At 44.3% G+C, this 23,554-nt stretch overlaps 2 protein-coding genes across 9 annotated transcripts in view; one reads left to right on the forward strand and one right to left on the reverse strand.

The window, feature by feature from the left end:
* CTH (cystathionine gamma-lyase) overlaps positions 1-19,014 on the reverse strand; it is a 50,567-nt gene extending 31,553 nt beyond the window's left edge. Inside the window, exons 1-5 of one of the 6 annotated variants that reach the window (XM_073357361.1) lie at positions 17,978-19,010; positions 13,801-13,883; positions 8,970-9,186; positions 4,513-4,594; positions 3,961-4,056 (exon numbers count right to left, since the gene is read on the reverse strand). In XM_073357361.1, the coding sequence (XP_073213462.1) occupies positions 3,961-4,056; positions 4,513-4,594; positions 8,970-9,137 (346 nt within the window). In that variant the 5' untranslated portion in view covers positions 9,138-9,186; positions 13,801-13,883; positions 17,978-19,010. Of the gene's footprint in view, positions 1-3,960; positions 4,057-4,512; positions 4,595-8,969; positions 9,187-13,800; positions 13,884-17,883 lie in introns of all 6 variants that reach the window. The other 5 variants (XM_073357360.1, XM_073357359.1, XM_073357362.1 and 2 more) reach the window with 5 other exon arrangements.
* ANKRD13C (ankyrin repeat domain 13C) overlaps positions 18,327-23,554 on the forward strand; it is a 50,222-nt gene continuing 44,994 nt past the window's right edge. For all 3 annotated transcript variants that reach the window (XM_073357354.1, XM_073357355.1, XM_073357356.1), the window contains exon 1: positions 18,327-18,966. In XM_073357354.1, the coding sequence (XP_073213455.1) occupies positions 18,600-18,966 (367 nt within the window). In that variant the 5' untranslated portion in view covers positions 18,327-18,599. The remainder of the gene's footprint in view (positions 18,967-23,554) is intronic.

The raw sequence follows: 23,554 nt of genomic DNA on the forward strand, positions 1-23,554 counted from the left end.
CGCCTCATAAGGCTTTTCTGTGGTACAGTCACGGCTTCCTGGGGAGATCAGGTCCCAACATGTCTGGCTGGCTAAATGCTCTGTGCCCTCAGCTGGCTGACCCTTGCACTGGTAGATTAGGCAGTGCATAATTCACCCTCCATGGAGTCTGCTAAAGTTGCCTCCCAGATGGAGGGACATCTGGACCTAGCACTGTATTTGCATGGCTGCTCTGCCATCTCTGAAAGGGGGCAGAAGAGCTCTGCAGGGAGACACCGAAGCTGAGACTCTGTGCAGCTTTGCTGTTGCACTGCTGAATACCTGGTCCAAGAGAAGGAGAAGAAAAACAAAGAAGGCTGTTCACTGCTACCTGAAAATGAAGAAAATAAAAAGGCAGAGGAAAGGCAGGAGAAAAGAGAACCACAACTGACTGCTACCAGGGAAGCAGAAAATCTGGTGGCAGCCAGAGAATGGGGGGGGGGGGGGGGGGAGTGCTGCCGCTTTGAACGGCCTCTGGAACTGCACACAGGAGGTGACTAGCTCATGCACAGCAAAATTATGGGAGATGCTGGGCTGCAGAGTGTTGTATTTTCAAACAGTGCTCTAGACGTAATGGGAGACCATTAGGGCTATTGTTTCATATAAATTTCTTAAGTACTTTTTATTTTGTAATATTACATTGGTCTCTCCTAAAGGAAGATGAAAGTCAGGATTAAAAGTAAATCTTTATACTGGTCCCAATGTGGACACCCATAGTGGTTTCCAACTTGAGACCTGAAGAGAGGAGGGGAAAAAAAAAAACCAGAAGGCTAGAATACCACTCTCTCTCCCCACATACACAACACACTCCCTGTCACACTCCACCCCACCCTCATTTGAAAAGCACGTTGAGCCACTTGCATGCTGGGATAGCTTCCACAATGCACTGCTCTCTGTGGCGGTTGCAAGAGCAGCTAATGTGGCCACGCCAGTGTGGACAGATTGCAGCACTTTCCCTACTGCGCTCTACGAAGGCTGGTTTAACTCAAAGCACTCTACATCTGCAAGTGTAGCCATGCCCTGAGTTTGCCTGTTTCCTCCCTTCCCTACAGCCCCTGGCAGTTCTACTCTCCACATCATCTTTCCATACCCCCACCTGTCCTAATTCTCCTCACGGTCATGTGTTTCTACCATGCAGCCTCAGAGTGGCCACCCGTTTCAGAGTCTATTTAGTAGGCTTAACTAAGAATTTAGGAGGGAAAGGAAGAAGCAGGAAGAGAGATTACAATTATTATATTTCTTGTCTATTCCATTAGTCGGTGGTGACAAAAGCAAGGAGACGGATATTCCCCTAAGCTTCTTCCTTTGGTATGTTTCAGTTAAGCTCTTCTATAATTCTTTCACAGGAAATGTTGAGAGAGAACAGAAAACAAAAGTAATTATGTTATCCTTACAACATGCATCTGAAAACACCAAGCCATGATAATCTACTGTCTGAATTAAAAATAAATGCATGGATAACCGTATGGATCTCATTCCCTTGAAGCACTAACTTATTTAGCCACCAACAGCATGAAAGAGGCACACTCAGTTTGAAATCTAGTTTTTGTTTTGTTTTTCTTTAAATCACCTAAAAGGACATTACAGATACTGCACCTGGCCCTGAATCCCCAGTGGGGACAATTTTTGATTATATTTATCTGATCATTTATCTGTTTTTCAAAAAAAATTTTCTTTTTCCATTGCTGTGCAAAAGGCCCATACAGAGTGCAGTCCAATGCACAGAGAAAAACTGAAAACAGAGAAATTACTTTTCTGAACTTTCTGAGGTAATCTTAGGCATCCCTTGTAATAACAGTGGGGTTAAAAAAAAAAAATCTGACAAATGCCATTTTTACATTGATGCCTCTCTTTAAGAAAGCTGCATCAGTACAAAAAGGTTTATGGCCTGATACTCAAAGGCCCTGCATGCAAACAATTTCCACTAAAGTGCATTGCAGCTGAGCACCTCCTAAAAAAAGGCCTAGATTTTCTTCCAGAGTGGCCCCACCAAATTTTTATTCTAGTCTACTATTCTACCTTAATTAGGGTTCATTTACCAGTGTATGAGCTCATTAACTCGGAGGTTTAGCCACAAAGCCTACAGCGATGACCAAGTGCTGTTGGCATATCCAGTGTAATTTTTTATTTAATTTTTTTTAAACACTGGAAATAACCAATTTAAAGAGAGATGTCAATCTCACAAAGGCAATTTTGATGTCCATGTAGAGAATGGGTTTTCTGAGTCAACTTGGGATCACATAAGCATCTGACATTTAACTCTTGGATACCTTGTGGCTCGATACACATAAATAGACTCTCTTTAGATCTTATTTCTGGGTTGGGAATGTGAGGATCATACCCTTGTCATGCTATCGTTATGTTTTTCAGGTGGAGATCAAGGCTCATTTTTGTTCTCATCAGGGTAGAAGACTTTTTTCCATTTATTCTGTCTGGGAAAGTAATGGACCAGGTTGGATTGTATACTTCTGTGGAGAAATACTCTACAGCCAGCAGCCTACTTTACTGATGGCCGGTTAGGACATTATGATGATTTATCACCTTCTGACACACTGGTTCCTTAGTAACCCCCCCTTTTTAAGCTATTCCCACAGGTCATCCTGGTATATGGATGACCCACTTGTAACAGCAGCCAATAGAGGCTAGATGGCAGGGGTCAGTATCCCCAGTCTCCAGTGGTCACTGTTGAAAGGCTAGAGCCTGAAAGATGGTAGTGTGGAGCATTTAAGTCTCGGGCAATGCTGGTTTTGGTAGTGGAGAAGTAAATGCCACCACTTCCTCTGTAAATTTAAGTCAGCAACACTGTTTCATGTACTGGCCAGCCAGGTAAATCTAAGTGGCTTGGAAAATAAGTCAACATTTTATTTTACTACGAGAAACTGCTTTGTGGATAATGGAGGGCAAGGTGCTGAATTCCTTCAAACATACTGTCCAGCTCTTGCTCAAGAAAACATCTTAACAAATATTGCCAGTGGTTGGCCTTTCCCTAACCTTTCCTTTGCTGAAGAGGTAGCTAATCAACTCTGGTGGCATCTGGACTCCTCTGCTTTTTTTCAATTTAGTTCAAGACCTGTATATGATCTGGAGGCTATATTAGCTAGATTGATTATCTCCTTGTAGTGATGAACAACCAAAGGTCAGCTGTTGACCATGCTGATTATTCTAGCTCTCTCTGCAGACCAAGAAACAGGAATCTTGAGATAGTATTTACTTTCTCAAAGACTCTGGTAGAAGTGTACAAGGTCACACTTCCATTAATACATTCTTTCCTCTAAAAGTTCCCAGAGTAATATGAACAATTCTCTACCATATGGAGGCTCAATAAGGTTATGTCACCCCTCCCCCATGTAAGGCTCCATAAGGATGCATCACCACTCCTGTTCACATTTGTGAGGCCTCTAGAGAAGATCACAAGAGAACATGGGCTGCAATGTTATCAATATATGGAGAACTCACAGCTCAGACTCAGACAAGGCTTCCACAGTCCCTGGTAAAGATAATAGTTTGGAATGAGAGTTGTCTGAAACTCAATCCAGACAGGATTGAGGTGATGCTGGTGAGTAGAACAGGTAATCTAGAGGAAATGACAGAGATGATGTTTTTTTGGAACACTGGCAATCTGGGGCCATTTTGGATCTTTAGCAGCTACTGGATTCCTAAGTAGAATCAACATTTATCTGTGCACAGCTAGGAGGCTGGGACTTTTCCTCTCAGAAGCAGACATCACCAGTTAACCACACCTTTTGAGTTCTCCAGCTTAAATGAGTGCAACCATTCTACAAACATTCACATCTCCACCTTTGGCCAATGAAGTCACAAAACAGTGGTCTGTTATCACAGAAGACTTTTCATTGCATGAAGTATTCTTTCCAATTATTTAATATATTTAAGAGGTGTACAGCTAACACAGTTAAGACCTAACATATATTGGTGCTAACTTACCTCCATAAACATCATCCATACAGATAACAGTGTCTCCCACCTTTAACAAATGTGCAATATTCACAGTAGCTGCTAAGCCTGAAGCATAAGCTAAACCTAGAACAGAAAAAAGAATCTCTGTGGCAGAGAACAAAGACACATTTATATTTTATAGAGAGATGTCTTTACATCATGTTATGAACATAAAATTTCTGTCACCCCCATTTTCCTGTTTAGTGTCAATGTTTTATAAAGGGCCAGACTCTTACTTAAACTGAATAGTTACTGCATGAGTAGGTCCACTGAACTGCAGAGTGGAGTTGATATTTATGTACTAACCATTGTTAGCACTTTTGATTAAAGAATATTAATTCAGGTATATTCTAAGAAAAAAGATCACACCAGTGAAGAAGCTGACACTTGAAGTAAATGCTGACAGCAAAAGCTGAGTTAAATGATTTACTGTTAGTGGTCAAACTCCAGTGCTCCAACCCTCTTAGGATACTTTTATTGTAGTCCACTCTGAAGATACACATGCTGACATATTTCTTAATGAAAATGCTGAGAGCTTACAGTACTTGGCTCCATCCAGTGCTGCTACAGCCTTTTCCAGGCAATTCCGAGTAGGATTTCCACTACGGCTATATTCGAAACCCTGTGATGAAAATAAGATACAAAAACAACAGTAAGTGCTGGGGATTTTGGAGGAGGTGCTGTACAAAAATATAGTTAGCTAAACTTGTACTGACAATCACCTGTCTTAAAATTTGGTAAAATCCTAGACCATCCAAGAGATCCATATTCCTAACACTAAGTTATGCATCCAAAAAAAATAGCCACCTGCTATCACAAGTTGTTGTAGACACCCCCCCCCCACAGGGATCCAATACCTGTTGCTTGTCAGAACAGAAGACAACCTATTTGCAGTCAAACTAAGCACTCTCATATGCTCTAGTAAGTCTTTTCTCTGAGTCATAACCTAAATTTCGCTGGTAAGGTTTTAATATGTCCTGTTATATTTTGTTGATAATTAGTCTCACATTGAAAGACTACTTTTACTAAAAGGGGCTTCTATAGTTCAATTCCAAGCATTAACATTTATCCCTCCATTTTGGGAACTGAAGCTAGAGCTTCAGCTGTGTAAATTTGTACAGCTCCACAGATTTCATGTAGCTATGCTAATTTACATCAACTAAGAATCTAGCCTGTACGTCTAAGTCACATACAACTTTTAAAACTTAAGGGTTAGTATGGGAAATCTGGATGCAGTGTGTGCTCATTAAAGTACAGGCTGTATTATAATGAAGATAAAATTTTACAATAAATTAATTTGCTACCATTTTAAAAATAACTCCATTTTTGGCACCAGCTGATTTTAATCATCTTATTCTAGCAATAATTTTATGAGACTCCCTCATGGACATTCAAATAGGATATAATAATCTCTGGTACTTTGCAAAGTGTCCATGCACTTTGCCTCCCATTGAGGTCAACTGGAGTTAATCAGTATTTCAGGCCCAGGCTCAAATATTGCGTAATTGGGGCTTGATCCTGCATCCATTGAAATTAATGGTAAAGATCCTACTGGCTTCAAATGGTGAAAGACCAGGTCCTGAATCCTGTTCCACAATTCTGGAATGCAGTGCTGTCTCAAGTCTTCAGCAATGCATGAGTGTCACACAGGGATGCCAAAATGTATAATTGGTAGTCACATGAGCTGCCTCAGAACAAATGTTTACCTATCTGCAATAATAAACTGAACTGAATCCAAAACCTCCAGGGCTAATCAAAGGGAAAGATGAGCTTCCCTTTTAACACACACAACACTCTGCCAGTTGCAAGGCAGGTGCTGCAGAAAGCTTGTCAGTAGATTTTGAAAGCCACCAAGTCAGTCTGAAAAATTATGATCCTCAGAAGAACAAGTATTTTCTTGGCACAAGTCATCCTAAATTCCAACTGGCATGTTGGGAAGACCTTCACTGGTGCAATAAGCCCAATAGCCCTGAAAGGGGCATTGGAGCTCTGTCTAAAGAAACTCAACAGGGAAAAGGAAAAAAGAAAAAAAAAAGAAGAAGAAGTGGGGTGGGGAAGAATCTGGCTAAGTATTCTGATGTCTTTCTAGTTTCAGAATCCCTGTATAAAGAGATTCTTCATCCTGTTCTGGATTCTGATACAAGCTCACACAAGGTAAAGAAGTTATCTTTGAACTTGCAGTAAGAATGTGGCTCAGAAAGTTGGATAAAAAGTATATTCCATTAGCTCTCCTGTATTTCTCTTCTCCAATTGACTGTAAACAGCTTGTGATTATTTCCTATTTTAACTCAAATTTGGCAAATAATTATTGGTCTATCACTCATTCACAAGTATTTGATATTTAAATTTAAATTCTGTCAGGAGGACAGTGAGAGGACACACTGATCACATGGTACGTTTCCATTCCTTAGTTAAATAAGTGTAATGCTTAGAATCAGGGTTTTGGTGGGGAGCGGCAGGGAGGATATCACATTTATGAATTCAAAAGTTTATTTTTCACAATTATTGCCCAAAGTCTGCTTAATTCTTAGTTTCCACAAAAATTTCTGCCAGTATTCTCTATTATATTTATGGAAAGCGAGCAGCAAATGTTTGCTAACATTGTTGGAAGACAGGATACTGGGCTAGATGGACCTGTGGTCTGACCCAGTAGGGCCATTCTTATATTCTAATTGAAACAAATTAATTTAACAATACTGAGGAGGTTTTTCTGTGGTTGTTGTTTATTACAGTATGGACCCAGATTACATTCTGCTATCAAATTTCAGCTGAAGTAGTATTCTGCTTGCCCACAGACCACGTGATAAATGACAGAACATTCATCTGGCTTTCAGTTTCCTGATGTCAAAAGCACTTCATGGAATCTACACCAACGTATCAACAGAGAGTCAAAGGCACAAAGGAGGAGGAGTTAGGTACTCAACTCCAACTGACTTTTAGTTTGTCTTGGAAAATTTCCCTCAGAGGCTGTATGTTTTTTCAGATCATGGGGAAATCTCTACGTGGAGGGAAAAGATTGATGTTGCTGGCTTCATTTGTTTACTTAAGTTAGTACTAGGGAGGGATAGTAATATTTGGACCTGCACACATGGGTCATTTTTTTAAAATGACTATTGATTTAGGGTGCTTAATTTGAGACATCTTAGAGGGCTCTGATTTTCAGGGGGCAGGTACTCAGCACTTGTTTAAAGTCAGGTCCCTTCAATATGTCTCAAGCTGGGCATCCAAAACATCACTAATCAGGTAAAGATCTTGGATCCTAATCAATGGCATTTCAGTCTCTGAACTCTGCCAGCAAGCACTGTTTCCTTTCAGCCTATAGTACAACCCGTTCTCTAGCATAATTTGTAGTTTATGGTGTATTGCATTGCTTTTTGCTCTGCTCTGCAGTATGACCACTTTTTAGTAGTATTACAGTTAAGAGAAACTGTAAGGACCATAGAGACTAACAAATTTATTTGAGCATAAGCTTTCGTGAGCTACAGCTCACTTCGTCGGATGCATCCGACGAAGTGAGCTGTAGCTCACGAAAGCTTATGCTCAAATAAATGTTAGTCTCTAAGGTGCCACAAGTACTCCTTTTCTTTTTGCAAATACAGACTAACACGGCTGCTACTCTGAAACCTGTAAGGACCATATATCCATGCCTACAAACTATCAAGGAACTTTTTCTATTACTCTTCTCCCATACTAATACTACCGGGAAATCAGACTGAAGGCAGAAATACAGTCTAATGACCTGATTCTGATCCACATTCAGCTAATTGTGGGAGAAATTAAGGCTCCAAGCTGACTAGTCTCAGAGGAAAACAAGTTTGCCTTCTCTTGACTCATGCTACAATTCTGCGCTAACGAAGCAGAAACAAGGGAGGGAATTATGTTTTTCTTCCAGCCTGTTTTGCATTTTTACTTAGGGCTTCTCTACACAGGGAGAAAGTCTAAAGTAGCCGTTGTGCACTAGCTATTCTGCGTTAACCCCACCCCCCCCAAGTGGATACCCTTACTGAGCACTGAAAGTGCCCCTGTGCCTATTAACATACTTCCAATCTGAATTAAGTTAAGCTAAACTACCTAAGGGTACACTTAATGCACAGTAAGGGTGTCCACACAGAGAGACAGGGTAAGAATGTAGAGTACACTACCTACTCTACACTAACTTACTGCACACTACCTCCCTCGGGCAGCCAAGCCCCTTCTTTCATCATTCTGACATTGCTAGACTTTCATGCATTAAATGGTTAAAGAGTTAAAAACTTTATTAAACATTATAAATGTTGATTTTTAAATGCATAACATGTCTCCGCACTGAGTATTTAATGATGGATATACTGCTTTGGACAGGTGCTATTTGGGCAGCTGCCACCTGGTTTATGAAACTTCCAAGCTGTGTTTTATATAAAGTGCAGTGACAAAGGATTTCTGTTCTGTGATATCCCCTGGAATCTCTAGAGTTAAAAATGAGTCTGCATTTCCACCCTCAACCTTTTTGTGATAGAGAGGAGGATTATTTACACCAATCATAGAGAATTTTTGTTTTTGGCTGAAACTTGGCATACTGGAAAGCGCCTTCTCCAGGGAAAATAAGTTTGTTTTGCAAAATAAAAAATTGTTGGGACTTTTTAAAAACTCTTCAGCTGTCAATAGTTTGCTGCTTTACATCCTTTTTGTGCCCCGAAACTGGATTTTAAAAAAACACTATTTCCAGTCTGAATGGACAGGAAACAAACTGGTTTCCCTTACAAATGTGCGTGTGTTTACATGTGCATAATTTGTGTAAGGGTCAGAGCTGGACCTACAGGGACGCACGTTTCTGCTTTAGAGGGGAGTAAACCTTCTACCCCACCTCATTTCCGTACAGGCGAAGAGAGCCTTTGAAACCATCTGTTCCATTCCTCTCATCTAAAACAAAGCATCCGTGACCCGCTCGCTCACTCCCCACGTTTCCCTTCGCTCCGCATCGCCCCTTCCACTCCTCCCTCGCAGGAGTCCCCACTCACGCAGTGCTGGCCGGGCGCCTGCTGCTTGAAGGTGGTGGAGAGAGAAATGGGGGGCACCACGGCCATGGAGGTCCATTGCTCCGGCTCCTGCCCAACGTGGATGGCCTGAGTGGCGAAGTGCTCGAAGGGCGGCAGGAAGCCCTGGGACCCGTCCTCAGCCTTCTCCATGGGGAGCTGTGGCGGCAGGAGGACCGAGGAAAGCGGCTGGTGTTGGCGTCTGCGAGGATAGGAAGCAGGGCTGGCTCAGCGGTAGGTGCAGCCGGCCGCTGTAATATACCGTGCCAGCAGCCGCGACTGCCTGCAAACCAGCAACTCCGCCTTGCATCGCACAAAGCGGCTGGGGGAGGAGACCAGGCCGGGCGCCGCCGCCTGAGCCTTGTCCCTCATTGGCGCAGGATGGAGGGCGTTGTGGCGTACCCCCGCCCCGGCTGCTGATCCTGGGAGGCCCCGGCCTCTGGGGAGCCGGGCGGGAGCTGACGTGCCTCTAAAGCTGCCCAAGGAAGCATTGCTGCTCCACTGGCATTCGCGGCCCATGAACAGGCGTTTGCATGCATAAAACGAGAACTTGCCAGGGAGACAGCAGTGTAGGCCCAGGCCACAGACACTCCCTGGGGATAACACAGTAATAGTCGCTGTCGGGTCCATTGCACCCTCTTACTGTTCCATACCACTTGAGGGATCCCAAAGCACCTTACCCACACTATAACCGGGGTAGAAAGGGGAGTGAAGTGCAGAACTCCCCTGGCTCTGCTAATGCACAAAGTCCGCACCTGGCCCTGGCTTGGTGAAGCAGAGCGCTCCTTCCTCCTGGCTTGGTGCTCTCAGAGTTTGCCCTCTTTCGGTTTATTTTAACCACTCTGTATCTACAGCACCCTTGAAGTGCAGCTGGCTCTGGGGCAGAAGGCGGCCATCCAACTGACCATAGCAATCCTCAACACGTTTCTTTCTGCACAACATCTCTAATACACAGTCTTTCCTATCCATAGCTAAAATTCTTGGCCAGATTCTCATCATCTTGTGTGGTTATCGCTACAGCAGCCTTTTCTCTAGCCTTGACAAATGCAGTGTTGCCCCACTTGTATCCAGTCAGCATGCTGCTGCTGCAAAGATCATTCTGCAGACTTGCTGCTTTGAATATATCACCCCTCTCTTTGCATCTGTCCACTAGCTCCCCCTCCTCCGTGTGTCAAACAGAACTACTTGTCTTCACCTTCAGTGCCCTTCACAGCCTCTCTCTCCTTCACCACTGAGATGGCAACTCCTTGCCTCCAACTGGCCAATGATGCCAGCCTCCATCACCCACCAGTTACATTTTCACACAAGCACCTTTGTGCTTCTTTCCATGCTGCTACACTTAAGAGAACTTCCCATGAATATCCATAAAGCTTCCTCATTGTCCTCTTCTAAATCCCTCCTTAAAATGTGCCTTTTCTGTGGTGCCTACAAACAAACTTTATAGCAGTTCGGCTGTTGGCATGCTGACCCAATTGCCAGTCATGCTGACTAATACTGTTTTATTGTTTCCTTGTACTTTCCCATCTGTTTTTATCCAGCAGTTGTCTCGTCTTATATTTAGATTGTAAGCTTTTTGGGGTAGGGACTCTGCTTCCGTTCCATGTTTGTACAGTGCCTAGCACATTTGGATCTTGGTCCATGAGTAGGGGTTATGGGCACCATGATCATATAAATAATAATTGGGGAGGATTGTGGCCAAAGACACCAGGGTAAAATACTGTGCTTAGGAAAAAGCATGTGATCTTTTTGGTGACTATGCAGAACAGACCCTATTTATTCATAGTGTCTCATTTAAAAAAAAATAAATAAAAGCCCTGATCTCTTGTAAGAAATCTAACCCCACCCTTTGCATTCACACAGCATGCAACGCAATGTAACTATTGCAGGAGAAGGAAGGGATGAATAAGTCCTTCTGTAATTTGAACCTATGATTCTAGATGGTAGTTGTTTCTCATTGAGCATTGACAATATACTTTGTACAAAAGGAGTACTTGTGGCACCTTAGAGACTAACCAATTTATTTGAGCATAAGCTTTCATGAGCTACATCAGAGTATGCATCCAATGAAGTGAGCTGTAGCTCATGAAAGCTTATGCTCAAATAAATTGGTTAGTCTCTAAGGTGCCAGAAGTACTCCTTTTATTTTTGCGAATACAGACTAACACGGCTGTTACTCTGAAACCTGTCATACTTTGTACAGTTCCAGTGTTTCTACTGGGATCTGAAAATCTTCCTTCCTCATCATTTAGCCTCCACTCTATTTTTCCTGCTTTTTAGGTTTCCTTGCACCTTTAGCAAGTAGACATCTTTTAATCAGTATTTATTAATTCCACAGCATCAAAGATGTACGTAATGATTTATATAACATGTAACTTAGATATGGGATTGACTTAAAGAGTTTACAGTCTAAACTGGGTGCCTGCAATATAAACAATAAAAGAAAGAGATACAGCAATGAGGATATAGAATCATAGTCAGGAAAAAGGCAAAACTTGAGAGTGGGGGATGGGACAAATGGAATATTAATATCCCTTTGTATCATTTAATTCACACACACACACACAGAGCGCAAAAGGTACTTTTACCAGTAAGAATATATTACTGCTTGTTTTCATTGTATCCATTTCCCTAAATATCTTTTTTATCCTTGAAAGGGGTTTGTCACCAAACTTTTAACCTAGTTACAAAACATGGCTCTGGGCCAATCTAAAGTGCAAATGAGGACCATTGTCTTGATTCTCCTCTCACTTACACTGGAGTAAATCCATGGTGTAGAACAAATGCAAAAGGAAATTCTGGCTTGTGTTTTTAACAAGGTTGGGGGAAATGAGCGGACTTTTCTCTGACATTAATAGTCATGACCTTATTTCTGTGAATAGGGGTTCTTAGAGAAAAAACTCACTCAGCTAGTTTGTACAGTAATGTGCAGGATGGTTTTGCCGCTGAATTGTAAAAAAAGATGCAGTAGAGCTCTGTATTGGTAGAGTTGCTGTTTATTGTCATGGCTGACAATTCTGAGTAGCATTACCCTTTTAAATACTGGGCCCTTTCCAGCTAAAATGAGGTTGAACGACTACTGGCTCTAGGAAGAATGTGTACCTTTCTAGCCCAGGCCACATCCCCAGGTTCAGCCTGTGATGCCCCTTAATCCTATCATTGTATATGGCAATCTGGCCCCTAGGATGACACTGAAGTCCTCCCCAAACATGTTCAGTGAGCCCCCTAATGTCCTACTGTGAGACTATGCTTTCCTTCACTGACTGAATATCAGTTATTTGAGGAAGAAATTTGAAGGAGCCATGACCAAACTTATTGGGCACTTCCTGCTTGAAAGCTAGCAGTTCAGTTTCACAGGTTAGCAAGGGAGAGGAAGAAAGATGCTTAGGGGGTCTGAAGTGTATCTCTCTGCTCCACTCCAAAGGTAAGCAGGGTGCCCAATGACTTCCCCTCCCCAACAGACAGTACATCTTCCACATAGCATGGTACAATATAGAAGATAAACTATACAAGTGCACTGGGAATATGCCTCATTAATGGGGGAGGATATGAGATCCTACCAAACACAGAGTTCCTAGGAAGTGGTTTCATATTATTTTAATATTCTAGGTCCATAAACCAAGCATAGGCCCATACATACACAAATGCTCTACAACTGCAGAAGAATGAGCTTACGAACCAAGTAAAATATGAAGCATTCATTTGAGTGAGCTTCTCTTTCCCAGGCTGCTATGCAACTCACTACCAGAGCTTAGAAGGAGGCTGTTTTTGTTTTACGGCATTAGCAGCTGGCTCACCTTTCTAACGAATGCCTCAGCTTGCTACAGAGTCAGTCTTCTTCTCTTTGTGTGACTCAGAAAAATGAAACTATTTCATACTGCAGCTGATCTATTATTATAGGTGGATCACATCAGAACATTTATATTGAAGGTTACACAAGGGTTTCTATTCCAAGACCCTTTTCGAGTACTTAGAACTTTCTCCAGTTTTTATTTTTCACAATGAATTTTCAATCTTTGGTCTCAATATTTCTTGGTGAAGTTTGAAAAGAGTGGGAGACAACTGCCACCACACATTTGTCATTATAAACATTTCCTTCTCACCCCCGCCCACCTCAGCAGCAGATGGTAGGAACTTGAGATGTAGGAAGGACTTAGGTAGTACCTAGGTCACAAATATGTTTTTCAGTGGTCAGCAGAAAATCTTTTTACATTTTGTCAAAATCTAAGAGTTAAAAAAACACGCTTTGCATGGTTACTTTTATGAATAGGACACCAGAAGAAGCGATTGATTCCACATTTCTTGAACATGCGAAACTCCTACTAATTTCATTAGATCATAGGCAGACCTTTCATTTGTTCCTTTACGGTCACTCTTATATTGTGAGAGGCCTGGGTGGGTAGACTGAGGTCAAGGAGAAAATAAAGTTCCATTTCTTCCATGTAGAATCTCGTTCCCTACCTCCAGTTTGACACATCACCATATCACATTATTTTGTTTCTGTTCTTGGAGGGATTCCGTAGGGCTTTCTCGAAATATACAGGATCACCTTTAGTGTGGTAACTCCTTTCAGACTCCAATAACCTAATATTTGGTTCTCAACATTTTTCATTCTATGGTACACCAGAAGAGGCTCTGTCCTGGTTCCATGGACTACAGTTTGAGCAACCTCAGAACAAGGAGAATTCTTAGCAAATACAAATATTTATAAACAAACAGCTTCAGAAACAGTGACAGCCCCAAAGGAAAGGAGAGAGTTATATAACACTTCTTATTAAGAAGGATCCTGGAGTTTTGTCAGTTCTAATTTCTTTATTACCTGATTTTGCTCAAGCTTAATTTTCTCCAGCTGTTATTCTTTCTCCTCTTGAGAAATATGTCTCATCTGTATCAAGTCAATCACTGTGAACATTAAGACAAAATATAATTAAATTTTTTAGATCAGGCTGGTCTAGCTAGTTCCATTTACTATCCTCAGGGGGTTAGTTTTGTGTTTTTCTGTGCCTGGGAGGAAGCAGGTGGGAGGGTAGCATATCTCTTTACATATTTTCAGATAAGGAGGCTTCCAATATTTCAGTAGGAAGGTTTTATTTTTGAGCGTAAATATTATTATTAATTGGATTGGTAATAAAAAGAAATCCAGATACACTAATGAAATAATTTAGTTGTTCTTCTCTTGCTTTGGATTTTGTGCAATTTTTCTTTTACCTCTTTATTCTTGCCTGCCTTTCGCTTCCTACCTTGTTTTGGTGCATTTCCCCAGATCTCTTCAATTATTTTCACATTTCCCTACTGGCTCTTACTTTCAAACTTTTCTACCATCTCCCCCATCCAGCTCTTTGGCCAGAGAGACGGTTGCTGTGATACAGAGTATCTTCCAAAATTCCATATCGTCTTACTTTCTTCCTCCATCTTATGGGCCTTGCATTATCACTACCATCCTACCAGTCAAAAAGAGCTGGATGCTACTCCTTGAGTCAGCTAGAGGAGCTCTTTAAGAAAGCCACGAGGTACTCTCTCCCTTACGGCTTGGTGTACTGTCCCTTTAGAGCTTGGTCCCAAATGAATATGCAAAAACACTGATGACCAGTGCAGCTCCCTGTCCTTTTGTCAGTCTTCTCTCTGTAGTCTAATTGTGTGTCTCTCTCCCCACCTTACCCCCTTGTTTAGTTTATCTTCCTCAGTCTGATTTTAGCCATGATAGATTAGCCACTGGGCCAATGGGGCCCATGCCCAGGGGTCCCAGCCAATTGGGGCACCCCAGTGCATCGCGCTCCTGCCAAGGTGCATGGTCGGGGCACAGGGGCTTCCCCCGCTCTCCCCAACCCCACCCGCAGCAGGAGTGCCAGGCAGGCCGGGGAAGTCCCTGTGCCCCAACCCCACTCCCCAGCAGGAGTGCCAAGCATGAGGGTGGGGCAAGCCCCTGTGCCCTGATGCCATTTCCCCAGCAGGAGTGCCAGAGAGAGGTGTGGGAGGGGACTGCAGGCGCAAGAGGTGGGGAGGGGCCCCCACTTGCTGTGGCCCAGGGCCCCACAAGCCCCTAATCCACCTTTGTATTTTAGGATTTATTATTGCTGCTGCTCCTGTTGGGAACTCTGGTTGGGAAGCACTGTTTTAAAAATAAATGCAATTGTTGAAGGGAGGTGGGGGCTCTGACATATAGGAAAACGTATGACTGATAAATTTAAATTCCTGCTTAGGGTGTGTCACAGGTTGACAGTGGCCCTTTTAGAGGGAAGAAGCCAGTGCACCTATGACTGGTCACTTGAACCTCAATTAGGCTTAACAGATGGCACTTGGACCCCAAAGGAAAGGCTAGTGGAGAACTGTCTGAAGGAGAACAGTAACTATGAGCTGCTAGTGAGGAGCTTAGAGAAAAGCTGTTGTGAGAACTGACCAAAGCTAGGTCCCCTCAAGAAGTGGCCCACTAGGAAAAGGGAAAGATCCAGCTTGGTCTTGGCAAGACTCCCCCGTCAGTCATCCTGGGAATTAGCTTTTTTCACCTGGAGTGCCCTCTGCAGGCTAGTGCCTCGCTGCTGCTGGCCCCCATGTCCCTCCTGGACCCATGCCCCTTGTCCTCAGGCGCTGCCCCCTGGCAGTACACCTGCTCTCAGGGTCTCCCCACCCAGGGGAACCCCCACCCACTATCCCCATCTTGCCTCACTGACTACTGCCAGTCACCATCTAGCCCCCTTTCACTGGAGCTAACTGCAGTTTGTATAAGCTAATCATCACAGGCAAGGGGGGTTTCGACTGGGTGCCTCTGCCTACCCTGGGCTGCACCCTTGCACCTTTCTGGCCTTTGACAAGGCTACAACCTGGGGCTTTTCCTCAGGTACTCTGTTCAGCTTCCCAACAGCCAAGCCCTTTGACAGAGACTGTCTGCTCCTGGTCCACTGCCCTCTTTTAAGGGCCAGCTGGGCCCTGCTTGGGCTGTGGCCACAGCTGAGGCTGCTTCTCCATTCAGCCTTCCCCAGCCCCAGCCCTCCCCCGGGGCTGCTTTTAACCGTTCAGGGCAGGAGCGGGGTAATTACCCCGCTACAGTCAGGAAAAGCTGAGCCTAGAAGCAAGATTATTGTTGCAGGAGGTTTCAGAGTAACAGCTGTGTTAGTCTGTATTCGCAAAAAGAAAAGGAGTACTTGTGGCACCTTAGAGACTAACCAATTTATTTGAGCATGAGCTTTCGTGAGCTACAGCTCACTTCATCGGATGCATCTGTAGCTCACGAAAGCTCATGCTCAAATAAATTGGTTAATCTCTAAGGTGCCACAAGTACTCCTTTTCTTTTTGTTGCAGGAGGGTGGATTCCCAGGCAGGGAGGGCTGGAGGAATGTCACACTGCAGCAGGGGGAGCCCTCTGGGTGCAGATCTGAGTGAAGGGCTGTAGGAAAAGTGAGAGGACAGGGAGACCTAGATACTGGGTCCCTGGATCAGGGACAAAAGAAACTGGGACCAAAGTGCTGTTATTGACTCTCAAGTGGATGACCTACAGAAGGGACAGAAAAAGACAACTGTTGTATCTTTGAATATTTGTTGTGGAAATTAGAAAATGGTTTTATTACAAGGTCTTTGGGTAATTTTTGTACTGGTATATATAAATAATGTCCTTAGATGGGCTTTGTAACAGGCACTATGGGAAACTATGTTCTTTTCATTGGCAAACAGCAGAGGAAACTGAGGCAGACACATCTGCTATTGTCTAGCCTACTGCTGAAGAGCACCCCAGTGGTGGCTGCTTTTCCCTGGGTGCATGTGGTTTATGTTTTTTATAAACTTGCTCTAGGGACTTCCATAGGTCAGCTTATAATTATGCATTTATGCATATACTAAATTTATCTCTATCTAAGTTGTAAAACAAGTTTTACCGAATTTTTTTTTATAAAAGAATGGATCTGATAATTAAAAAGAAGAGGAAAAACCTTAAAGGGAAAAAACGTAATTTAGCATAGCTTCCAATCACTGGCTCTAAATCAGCCCCAAACCAGTGGTGTAGTTGTTGAAGTGGAACACAGTGTGCCCCCCTCTCTTGGCTGAGGGGAATGTGGACAGTTATGTTCTGCAAATGTCAAGTATAAGGGGGTAGCCGTGTTAGTCTATATCCACAAAAGACAACAGATTAGTCTTTAAGGTGCCACCAGACTCCTTGTTGTTCTGCAAATGTAGCAAGAAAAAGGGAGCCAAACCAAGGTTTTTCAGAAGAGGTTAGACAAACACCTCTCAGGAGCACTGTTCCCTTTAAGCTGTGCACATATGTGCACGCACACAGATCCTAAACCCCACACACAGAAAGAAAAACACTGCACGCACAAAAAATGAAATACTACATCGGAGCCAGGCCAAAATATCATTTACGGGTGACTTTTGAGATTGTTTGCCCGCCATCTATCAACACAGCCAGATTCTACTACCTGGCAAGAGGGGGAAAGGAAGTTAAATTTCCTTTTTCTAAGTATTTAAAAATGACATAAAATAACATGGTGTAAAACTATTACCACAAATTGCAAATCAAAACTTTTTAAATGTATAAGCATTTTATTTGCTTGGGTGCATTTGCCGCATGGCGCACAAATTTGAACTCTGCTTCAAAAATTTGCATAGAAGAAATTTTTTGCACACATGGCCTGTCAAAAATTAGAGGGAACACTGCTCAGGAGGGACTATGTATAAGTAGATCAGGCCTTGCTGAGCGCAGGAAACTGGACTGGCTGACGTACTGAGGTCCCTTACAGTCCTACACTTCTATTTCTCTCCCCACAGGTCATGCCTAGAGGAGGGAGAAGCTGTATTAATAAGTGTGTTAAACTCCTACTGTAGGCAAAGTAGGTTACCAGGCCTAACTACGAGGTAGGACCTTTTTTTTAGTAGGAGTGTGACCAGTTAGGTTACCACAGCAGGGACTGACCTGGCAACAGCCTGGACTAAGAGCATCAGCGGCTTTACCTAAGGAGCCGGTGGCCGTGTGGAGCGGGCACGGGGCTCCCTGGATCACCCCTTACCAGGGCCTTGCGAGCTGTCTCGGGTCTGAGCCCCGCAGCGATCCCAAGGCCGACGGAGTCCCACTGCCCGCGGGGCCTCCCGGACTGAAGCCGGGACAGCCGGAGCTGCGGAAGGCTGGCGCTGTAACAAGGCTGACCGCGGGGGCGCCACCCAGGGTTACAAGGGCCATGGCCGCTCGGCTGAGCCGTGACTACCGTAGCCATGACGGGGGCCGCAGCCGGCAGCGTGCGTCCTGCCTATCTCCGCGGGAGCCCCCATACCGCTCAACGCCCCGCCCAACCCGCTCCCGGCGGCGGCGCCGACGACTCAGCCGCCCCTCGCCGGCTGCCGCTGCTCCTCCTTTCACGCCAACTTCTCCGCGCCCAGCCGGGCCGCGGGGCTCTCGCGAGATCGCTTCGACAAGATGGCGGCGCGGTCGAGCCGCTGAGCGGAGCGGCCGGAGGGCGGAGGGGGGAGGCAGACTGTCGGCTCCCCTGAGCCTGCTGCGTCCGGGCTGTTTCCCGTAGGGGATGCTGACGGGACGGGACTCGCCGCCGCGGCTCTGAGTGCCTCGTCCCCCCAGCAGCGCCTCCGGCGAGTCTCCCCGGCGGGGGCCCCCGGTCCCCGGGGCCGCCGCTGGCGATGACCGGAGAGAAGCTGCGCTCGCTGCGCAGGGACCACAAGCCCAGCAAGGAGGACGGGGACCTGCTGGAGCCTGGCGAGGAGGAGGCGGCGCCCGCGCCCGGAGGCGTCTTCACGGGGGGCCGTGGGAGCAGCGGCAAGGGCGGCCGCGCGGGGGGCCACCGCATCTTCAGCAGCCACCACCACCGGCTGCAGCTGAAGGGGGCCCCGGCCCCCGCTCCCGCCCCCCCGGGGGGAGTCAGCCCCGCCGCGGAGCCCGACAAGTGCCCGGGACACTTCCCGGTTCACGAGTGCGTCTTCAAGGGGGACGTGAGGCGGCTCTCGGCACTGATCCGCACGCAGGGCATCGGCCAGAAGGACAGTCATGGTGAGTGTTGCCCCGACCCGCGCCTGCGGACAGCAGCCAGGGCCTCGCAGAGACTTCTCCTCACCCTCCGCTCCCAGGAGAGAGCCCACCGCCGCCGTCCCTGTGCTCCGCCCTCGAGCTGCCAGAAGGACAGGCTGGCTGACCACTTTCTTTGGGAATTCCCCGCTAGCCCAGTGGGTGCACCCTCCCGAACCCACCCATCTGTCATCTACAGCCAGGGCATCTCCCAGAAAGATGGCCATGAGCAGTGGGACATAGGTTGCTTCCCAAGTTACTTTCAGGAACCCCCTTATCCAGACCCCAGACATTTGGTCAGAAGGACAGCCACGTTTCCTATTTCTTGGGGTTGCACCTCAGAAAAGCAGTCATAGTGGGTGATTCTTCTTTGAAGCTCCCCCAAACGGTGGTCCACAGCTGGGAGCATAGTGCAGAATGATAACCACAGTGCCAGGGAGAGACATTTCCCTTCCATTTTCTCCCCTGCCCAACTACCAGTACTTTCTAGGAGGAAATTTTCCACAGTGATCTGCACCCAGGGCAAAGGTTTATATGATAAACCCTGGTAAGGTCTTGGGAAGGTTCCCCACTATCCCATTCTCCATTGGATGAGGCTCTCAGCATTGATCTGCATCCATGGGATGCATCAGATGGATTGGTGGGGAGATATTTCCACCCCACTCTGCTTGTAGAGAGAGTCCCCCATTCCTTCCCATTTACCTATGTGATACATTATCTTGGCTTCCGTTCCCCTCTCTGGGGGAAAAAACCTTCCCATATATGAAACTACAGAATCAGTCAGAAAGATGACAGTGAGTTTCTTAATTTTCTTCCCCATATACTCTGGGGGGAAGACTCTTTATTCAGACACCCTGTGACATTACATTACAATCTGGACTGATGAACAGCTGTCCCCTCTCAGTTGTCTAACTTGCCTTTTACACTGCTTTGCTGTGAGAGCTACCAGTCCTGGTCTGGTCACACTAAGGGTTTGTCTATACTGCACACATTTTAGCGACATGGCTGTGCCGCTACAGCTGTGTTGCTAAAAGGCATGCAGTGTAGCCACTGTTGGCAAGAGAGCTCTCCCGCAGACAGAAAACTTCCACCCCCAACAAGCGGTGGTAGTTTTGACAAACCACTTCAAAGCTTTTCGTCAGCAAAACTTTTCTCTTTCAGGTGGGTGGTTTTTTTCACACCCCGAACAATAAATGTCTTTATTATTCAGTCCAGTGTTGACAAAGCCACAGTCTCCCTCAATAAATTATACTGCAAAAGTGCTACAGCCAGTAACCCTTGCATCACACTGCAGAGCAACACCAGCAAATTCCCAGCCCCAGACTTTCCCCCAGAAATGTACCTCTTGTACTGCCCAGCACTGTTCTGGATAATACAAGCTCATATAAAGTCCATCATTTTATTAATAGAAAACGATGTGCACAAATCCTGTTATCCCAAATGGAGCTTCCCAAACACTTCAATCCAAACACGCTTGTCTCGATAAAACAATAAAACGAGTTCATTAACTAGAGAAAGATAGATTTTAAGTGATTATAAGTAATGAAATATAAAAGTCAGAATTGGTTAAAAGAAAATAAAAGTAAATCTCAACTAATGCCTAACTTAACAAGCTAGAGGAAATCAAAGCAAAGGTCTCTCTCACCACATGTTTTAGCATTCTTACTGGCTGAACCTTTCATTCAGGATCCCTCCCCAAGTCCAAAGCTGTTTCCTTTATTCTTTAGGTGTTTTGGATGCCGTGGGTAGAGAGAAAGGAGAAATAATTTGGTTCATCTCCTCTCTCTAGCTCTTTCTCTTGTTTGCGAATCATCTCCTGCTGTGGTTCAGGAGACAGCCTATGTGGATTGGAACCCCCAGCTGTTCGTTTGTCAAGATGTAGATTTTCACCCACATCCTCTTTCCTGCCAAAGTATTGCCACTTAACCAGATGATGGTCCATTTGGTTTTGATGATACCTGGCTGAGGCACTGGATAGCCTTTTGTCTCTGGGGAACTGGTTTTGGGTGCTCCCCCCAGACTTGGAACATGTCGAGTAATAGCATACAGAGGAATCCTGTAACTTTACATGCAAAGTTGCCACACATACTTTACCTGGACAATAATGATCAGCAAGTTATGAGTTTTCAAATGATACCTCACAAGGCATACTTTGCACCAAATTTATTATAATCCTGTAAAAGAGGTGAACATAAGAGTACAGCTACTGCATGCCCACTTTAAGGACTGGTGGGATTGGGACAGTTCAGAATTTGGAGGAGAATCCTGGGGATATTGCTTCCCTAGGAGGCCTTCCTCTCATCCAGAAGCACTGGGTTAGCCAGAAGCCATGGGGTTGAGTAGAAGAATAATTACGGCCAGTTCTTCTTACTGAACCAATCTCCCTTCCATTGTGGTGAGGCCCTCATCATCTTGCCTACCCCCTTTATAGTGAATTCCTTTCAAGCTTTCCTATTACGGTTTGTCAGGATAGATCCTTTGGGGCCAGATTCTTTCCTACTTCTTATCCAAGTGGATTCCCTGACACTATTCTTCTGCTATCTCTATTTGTGGTAGTCTTGTGTGGAACCTGGCAGTTAGCGATAGACTTGCTTACTATGATTTTTCTATCTCTTTGCAAAAGTAGAATTCATTCTCTCCCTCCTTCTGCCCCACAACAGCAGAGATTGAAGCCTTTCATCCTGAAACTATTGATGTAAACCACAGGTTAGTGAGCTGCATTGTAGTGTAAGGCTGTAAAAGCTTCCAATATGTAACATCTTTTCACATGCTCATAACTTGCCGATGATCTATGTTTGTGCAAATTCACCTCTGGACATTCATCAGTTTTGGCTGGGGAAAAACTTTAAAATAGACAGAAGTGATTGAAAAATCACTTCCACGCATGCTCTAAGACTTGAGTGGAAGGATTTGAGCAGAGTTTTTTCCCAGCTGAAGGACACTCTGGATGAGTGATTGTAATGTAAACTCTTGCAAACAAAAATCTTCCAAAAAGATTCTGTAAAGTTGTGGATAGGAAAAAATAGGATATGTGGGGGGAAATATGAGGATTTCTTTTTTAATGCAAGTGTAGGGCCTGTAACTTGTGATGTACACTTTGCAAATTCTTCATTTTGTTTTTAAATAAAAAATCTTTCCTTTGCTATGATACAGCTATCATAATGTAAACAAATGTACTACTGCCCTACTGATGTAGCCTAAAAGAATACAGTTTCTAGATGTACAAGAGCAATGGCAAAGACTTGCCTCCTTCCCTAATTCATAAAGCCTGATCAAGGTCCCTAAAATACCAGTATTATCTTAAACCTGAAGTTTTCCGATTAAACAAATAGAGGATAAATCTGGAAAAATGGCAGGGAAGAAGGGGAAGGGATCTGCCTGCACTTACAAGATCTGCACGTGCCTCTAGGGAGGATGACTCTCTATATACAAATTTTAATCTACAACTTTATTCAGCCTTACAGACTCTAAGTAACTTTCTTTCTGGTTCCTTGGATAGTTGTGTAAAATAGGTTTTACTATACCAAAAGAGCTTCATTTGTTGTCAGAAGCTTGTTGTCCACACTCGCTTTATGGCTGTTTGTATATGCATTGTGGCATCATGTTAAGGGAAAAGTTGGATTTTTGTACTAACTGTTCCATGAAAACCATTAATTTGGTTTTTAGACTCCATCATCTTCATAATAGTGAATCAAAAGTGTACAAACACTTGCAGCTAGAGCCTTTGAATCTCTGCTTGTACAGGTGCTGGATTTTGCATATGTGCTTGTAAAAATGTTTTGTGCATGTAAACCCTGGAACCTAAAACACGTTTAAAACATGCATGTGCACTAGTGCTAGCTTGGATGAGCCCCCAGTGAAAGTCGGATCCTAAATGTGCAAAAACTCAATATCTAGTGAACTTCAGTCTCTTAATCTGGTCTGTCATCAGTTGTTTTATGGTGACAGGTTGCAAACTAATCTGATTTTCTCTCTTTCCAAACTCTTGCACTAATACACACAACAGCCACTTGACGTTTTCATAATCATTTAAATAGCTGTTAGTACAAATTGACTTCTTATGCATGTCAGACCCTTAATAGTTGCAAAACTATAATGATCCAGTGGCTTATTTTCCAAAGCTGGCAATATTAATTAGAACTTGTGGCATCAGATGCATGGTATACATGACAGTTTTTAGGACAAACTAAGGTGGTGGCTGCAAAAGTAAAGTGTGGAATGAGAATGAACCTGATCATTGATAGTCTGTATTTTCCATAAGTAACTGACCCTGAAGAAGAGCTCTGTAAGCTTAAAAGCTTGTTTGACTCACCAGCCGAAGTTGGTCCAATAAAAGATATTACCTCACCCACCTTTCTCTCTAATATTGTGGTATCAATACAGTTACAACAATACTCCATACTATGACGTTGTCACGGGTTCGGTATTTCATTCTCTTCCAAACATACCTCCTGCTTCTTCTAAATTGCATCAAGTCCAAGGATGTTGCATGAGGCTCCTCCTTCTTTATTTATATATACTACATTGTACTACTTCCATTTCCTCTTTTTGTATTACTCTAGTAATAGGCTGC

Source organism: Lepidochelys kempii, chromosome 8, assembly GCF_965140265.1.
Source record: "Lepidochelys kempii isolate rLepKem1 chromosome 8, rLepKem1.hap2, whole genome shotgun sequence".
NCBI lineage: Eukaryota > Metazoa > Chordata > Testudines > Cheloniidae > Lepidochelys > Lepidochelys kempii.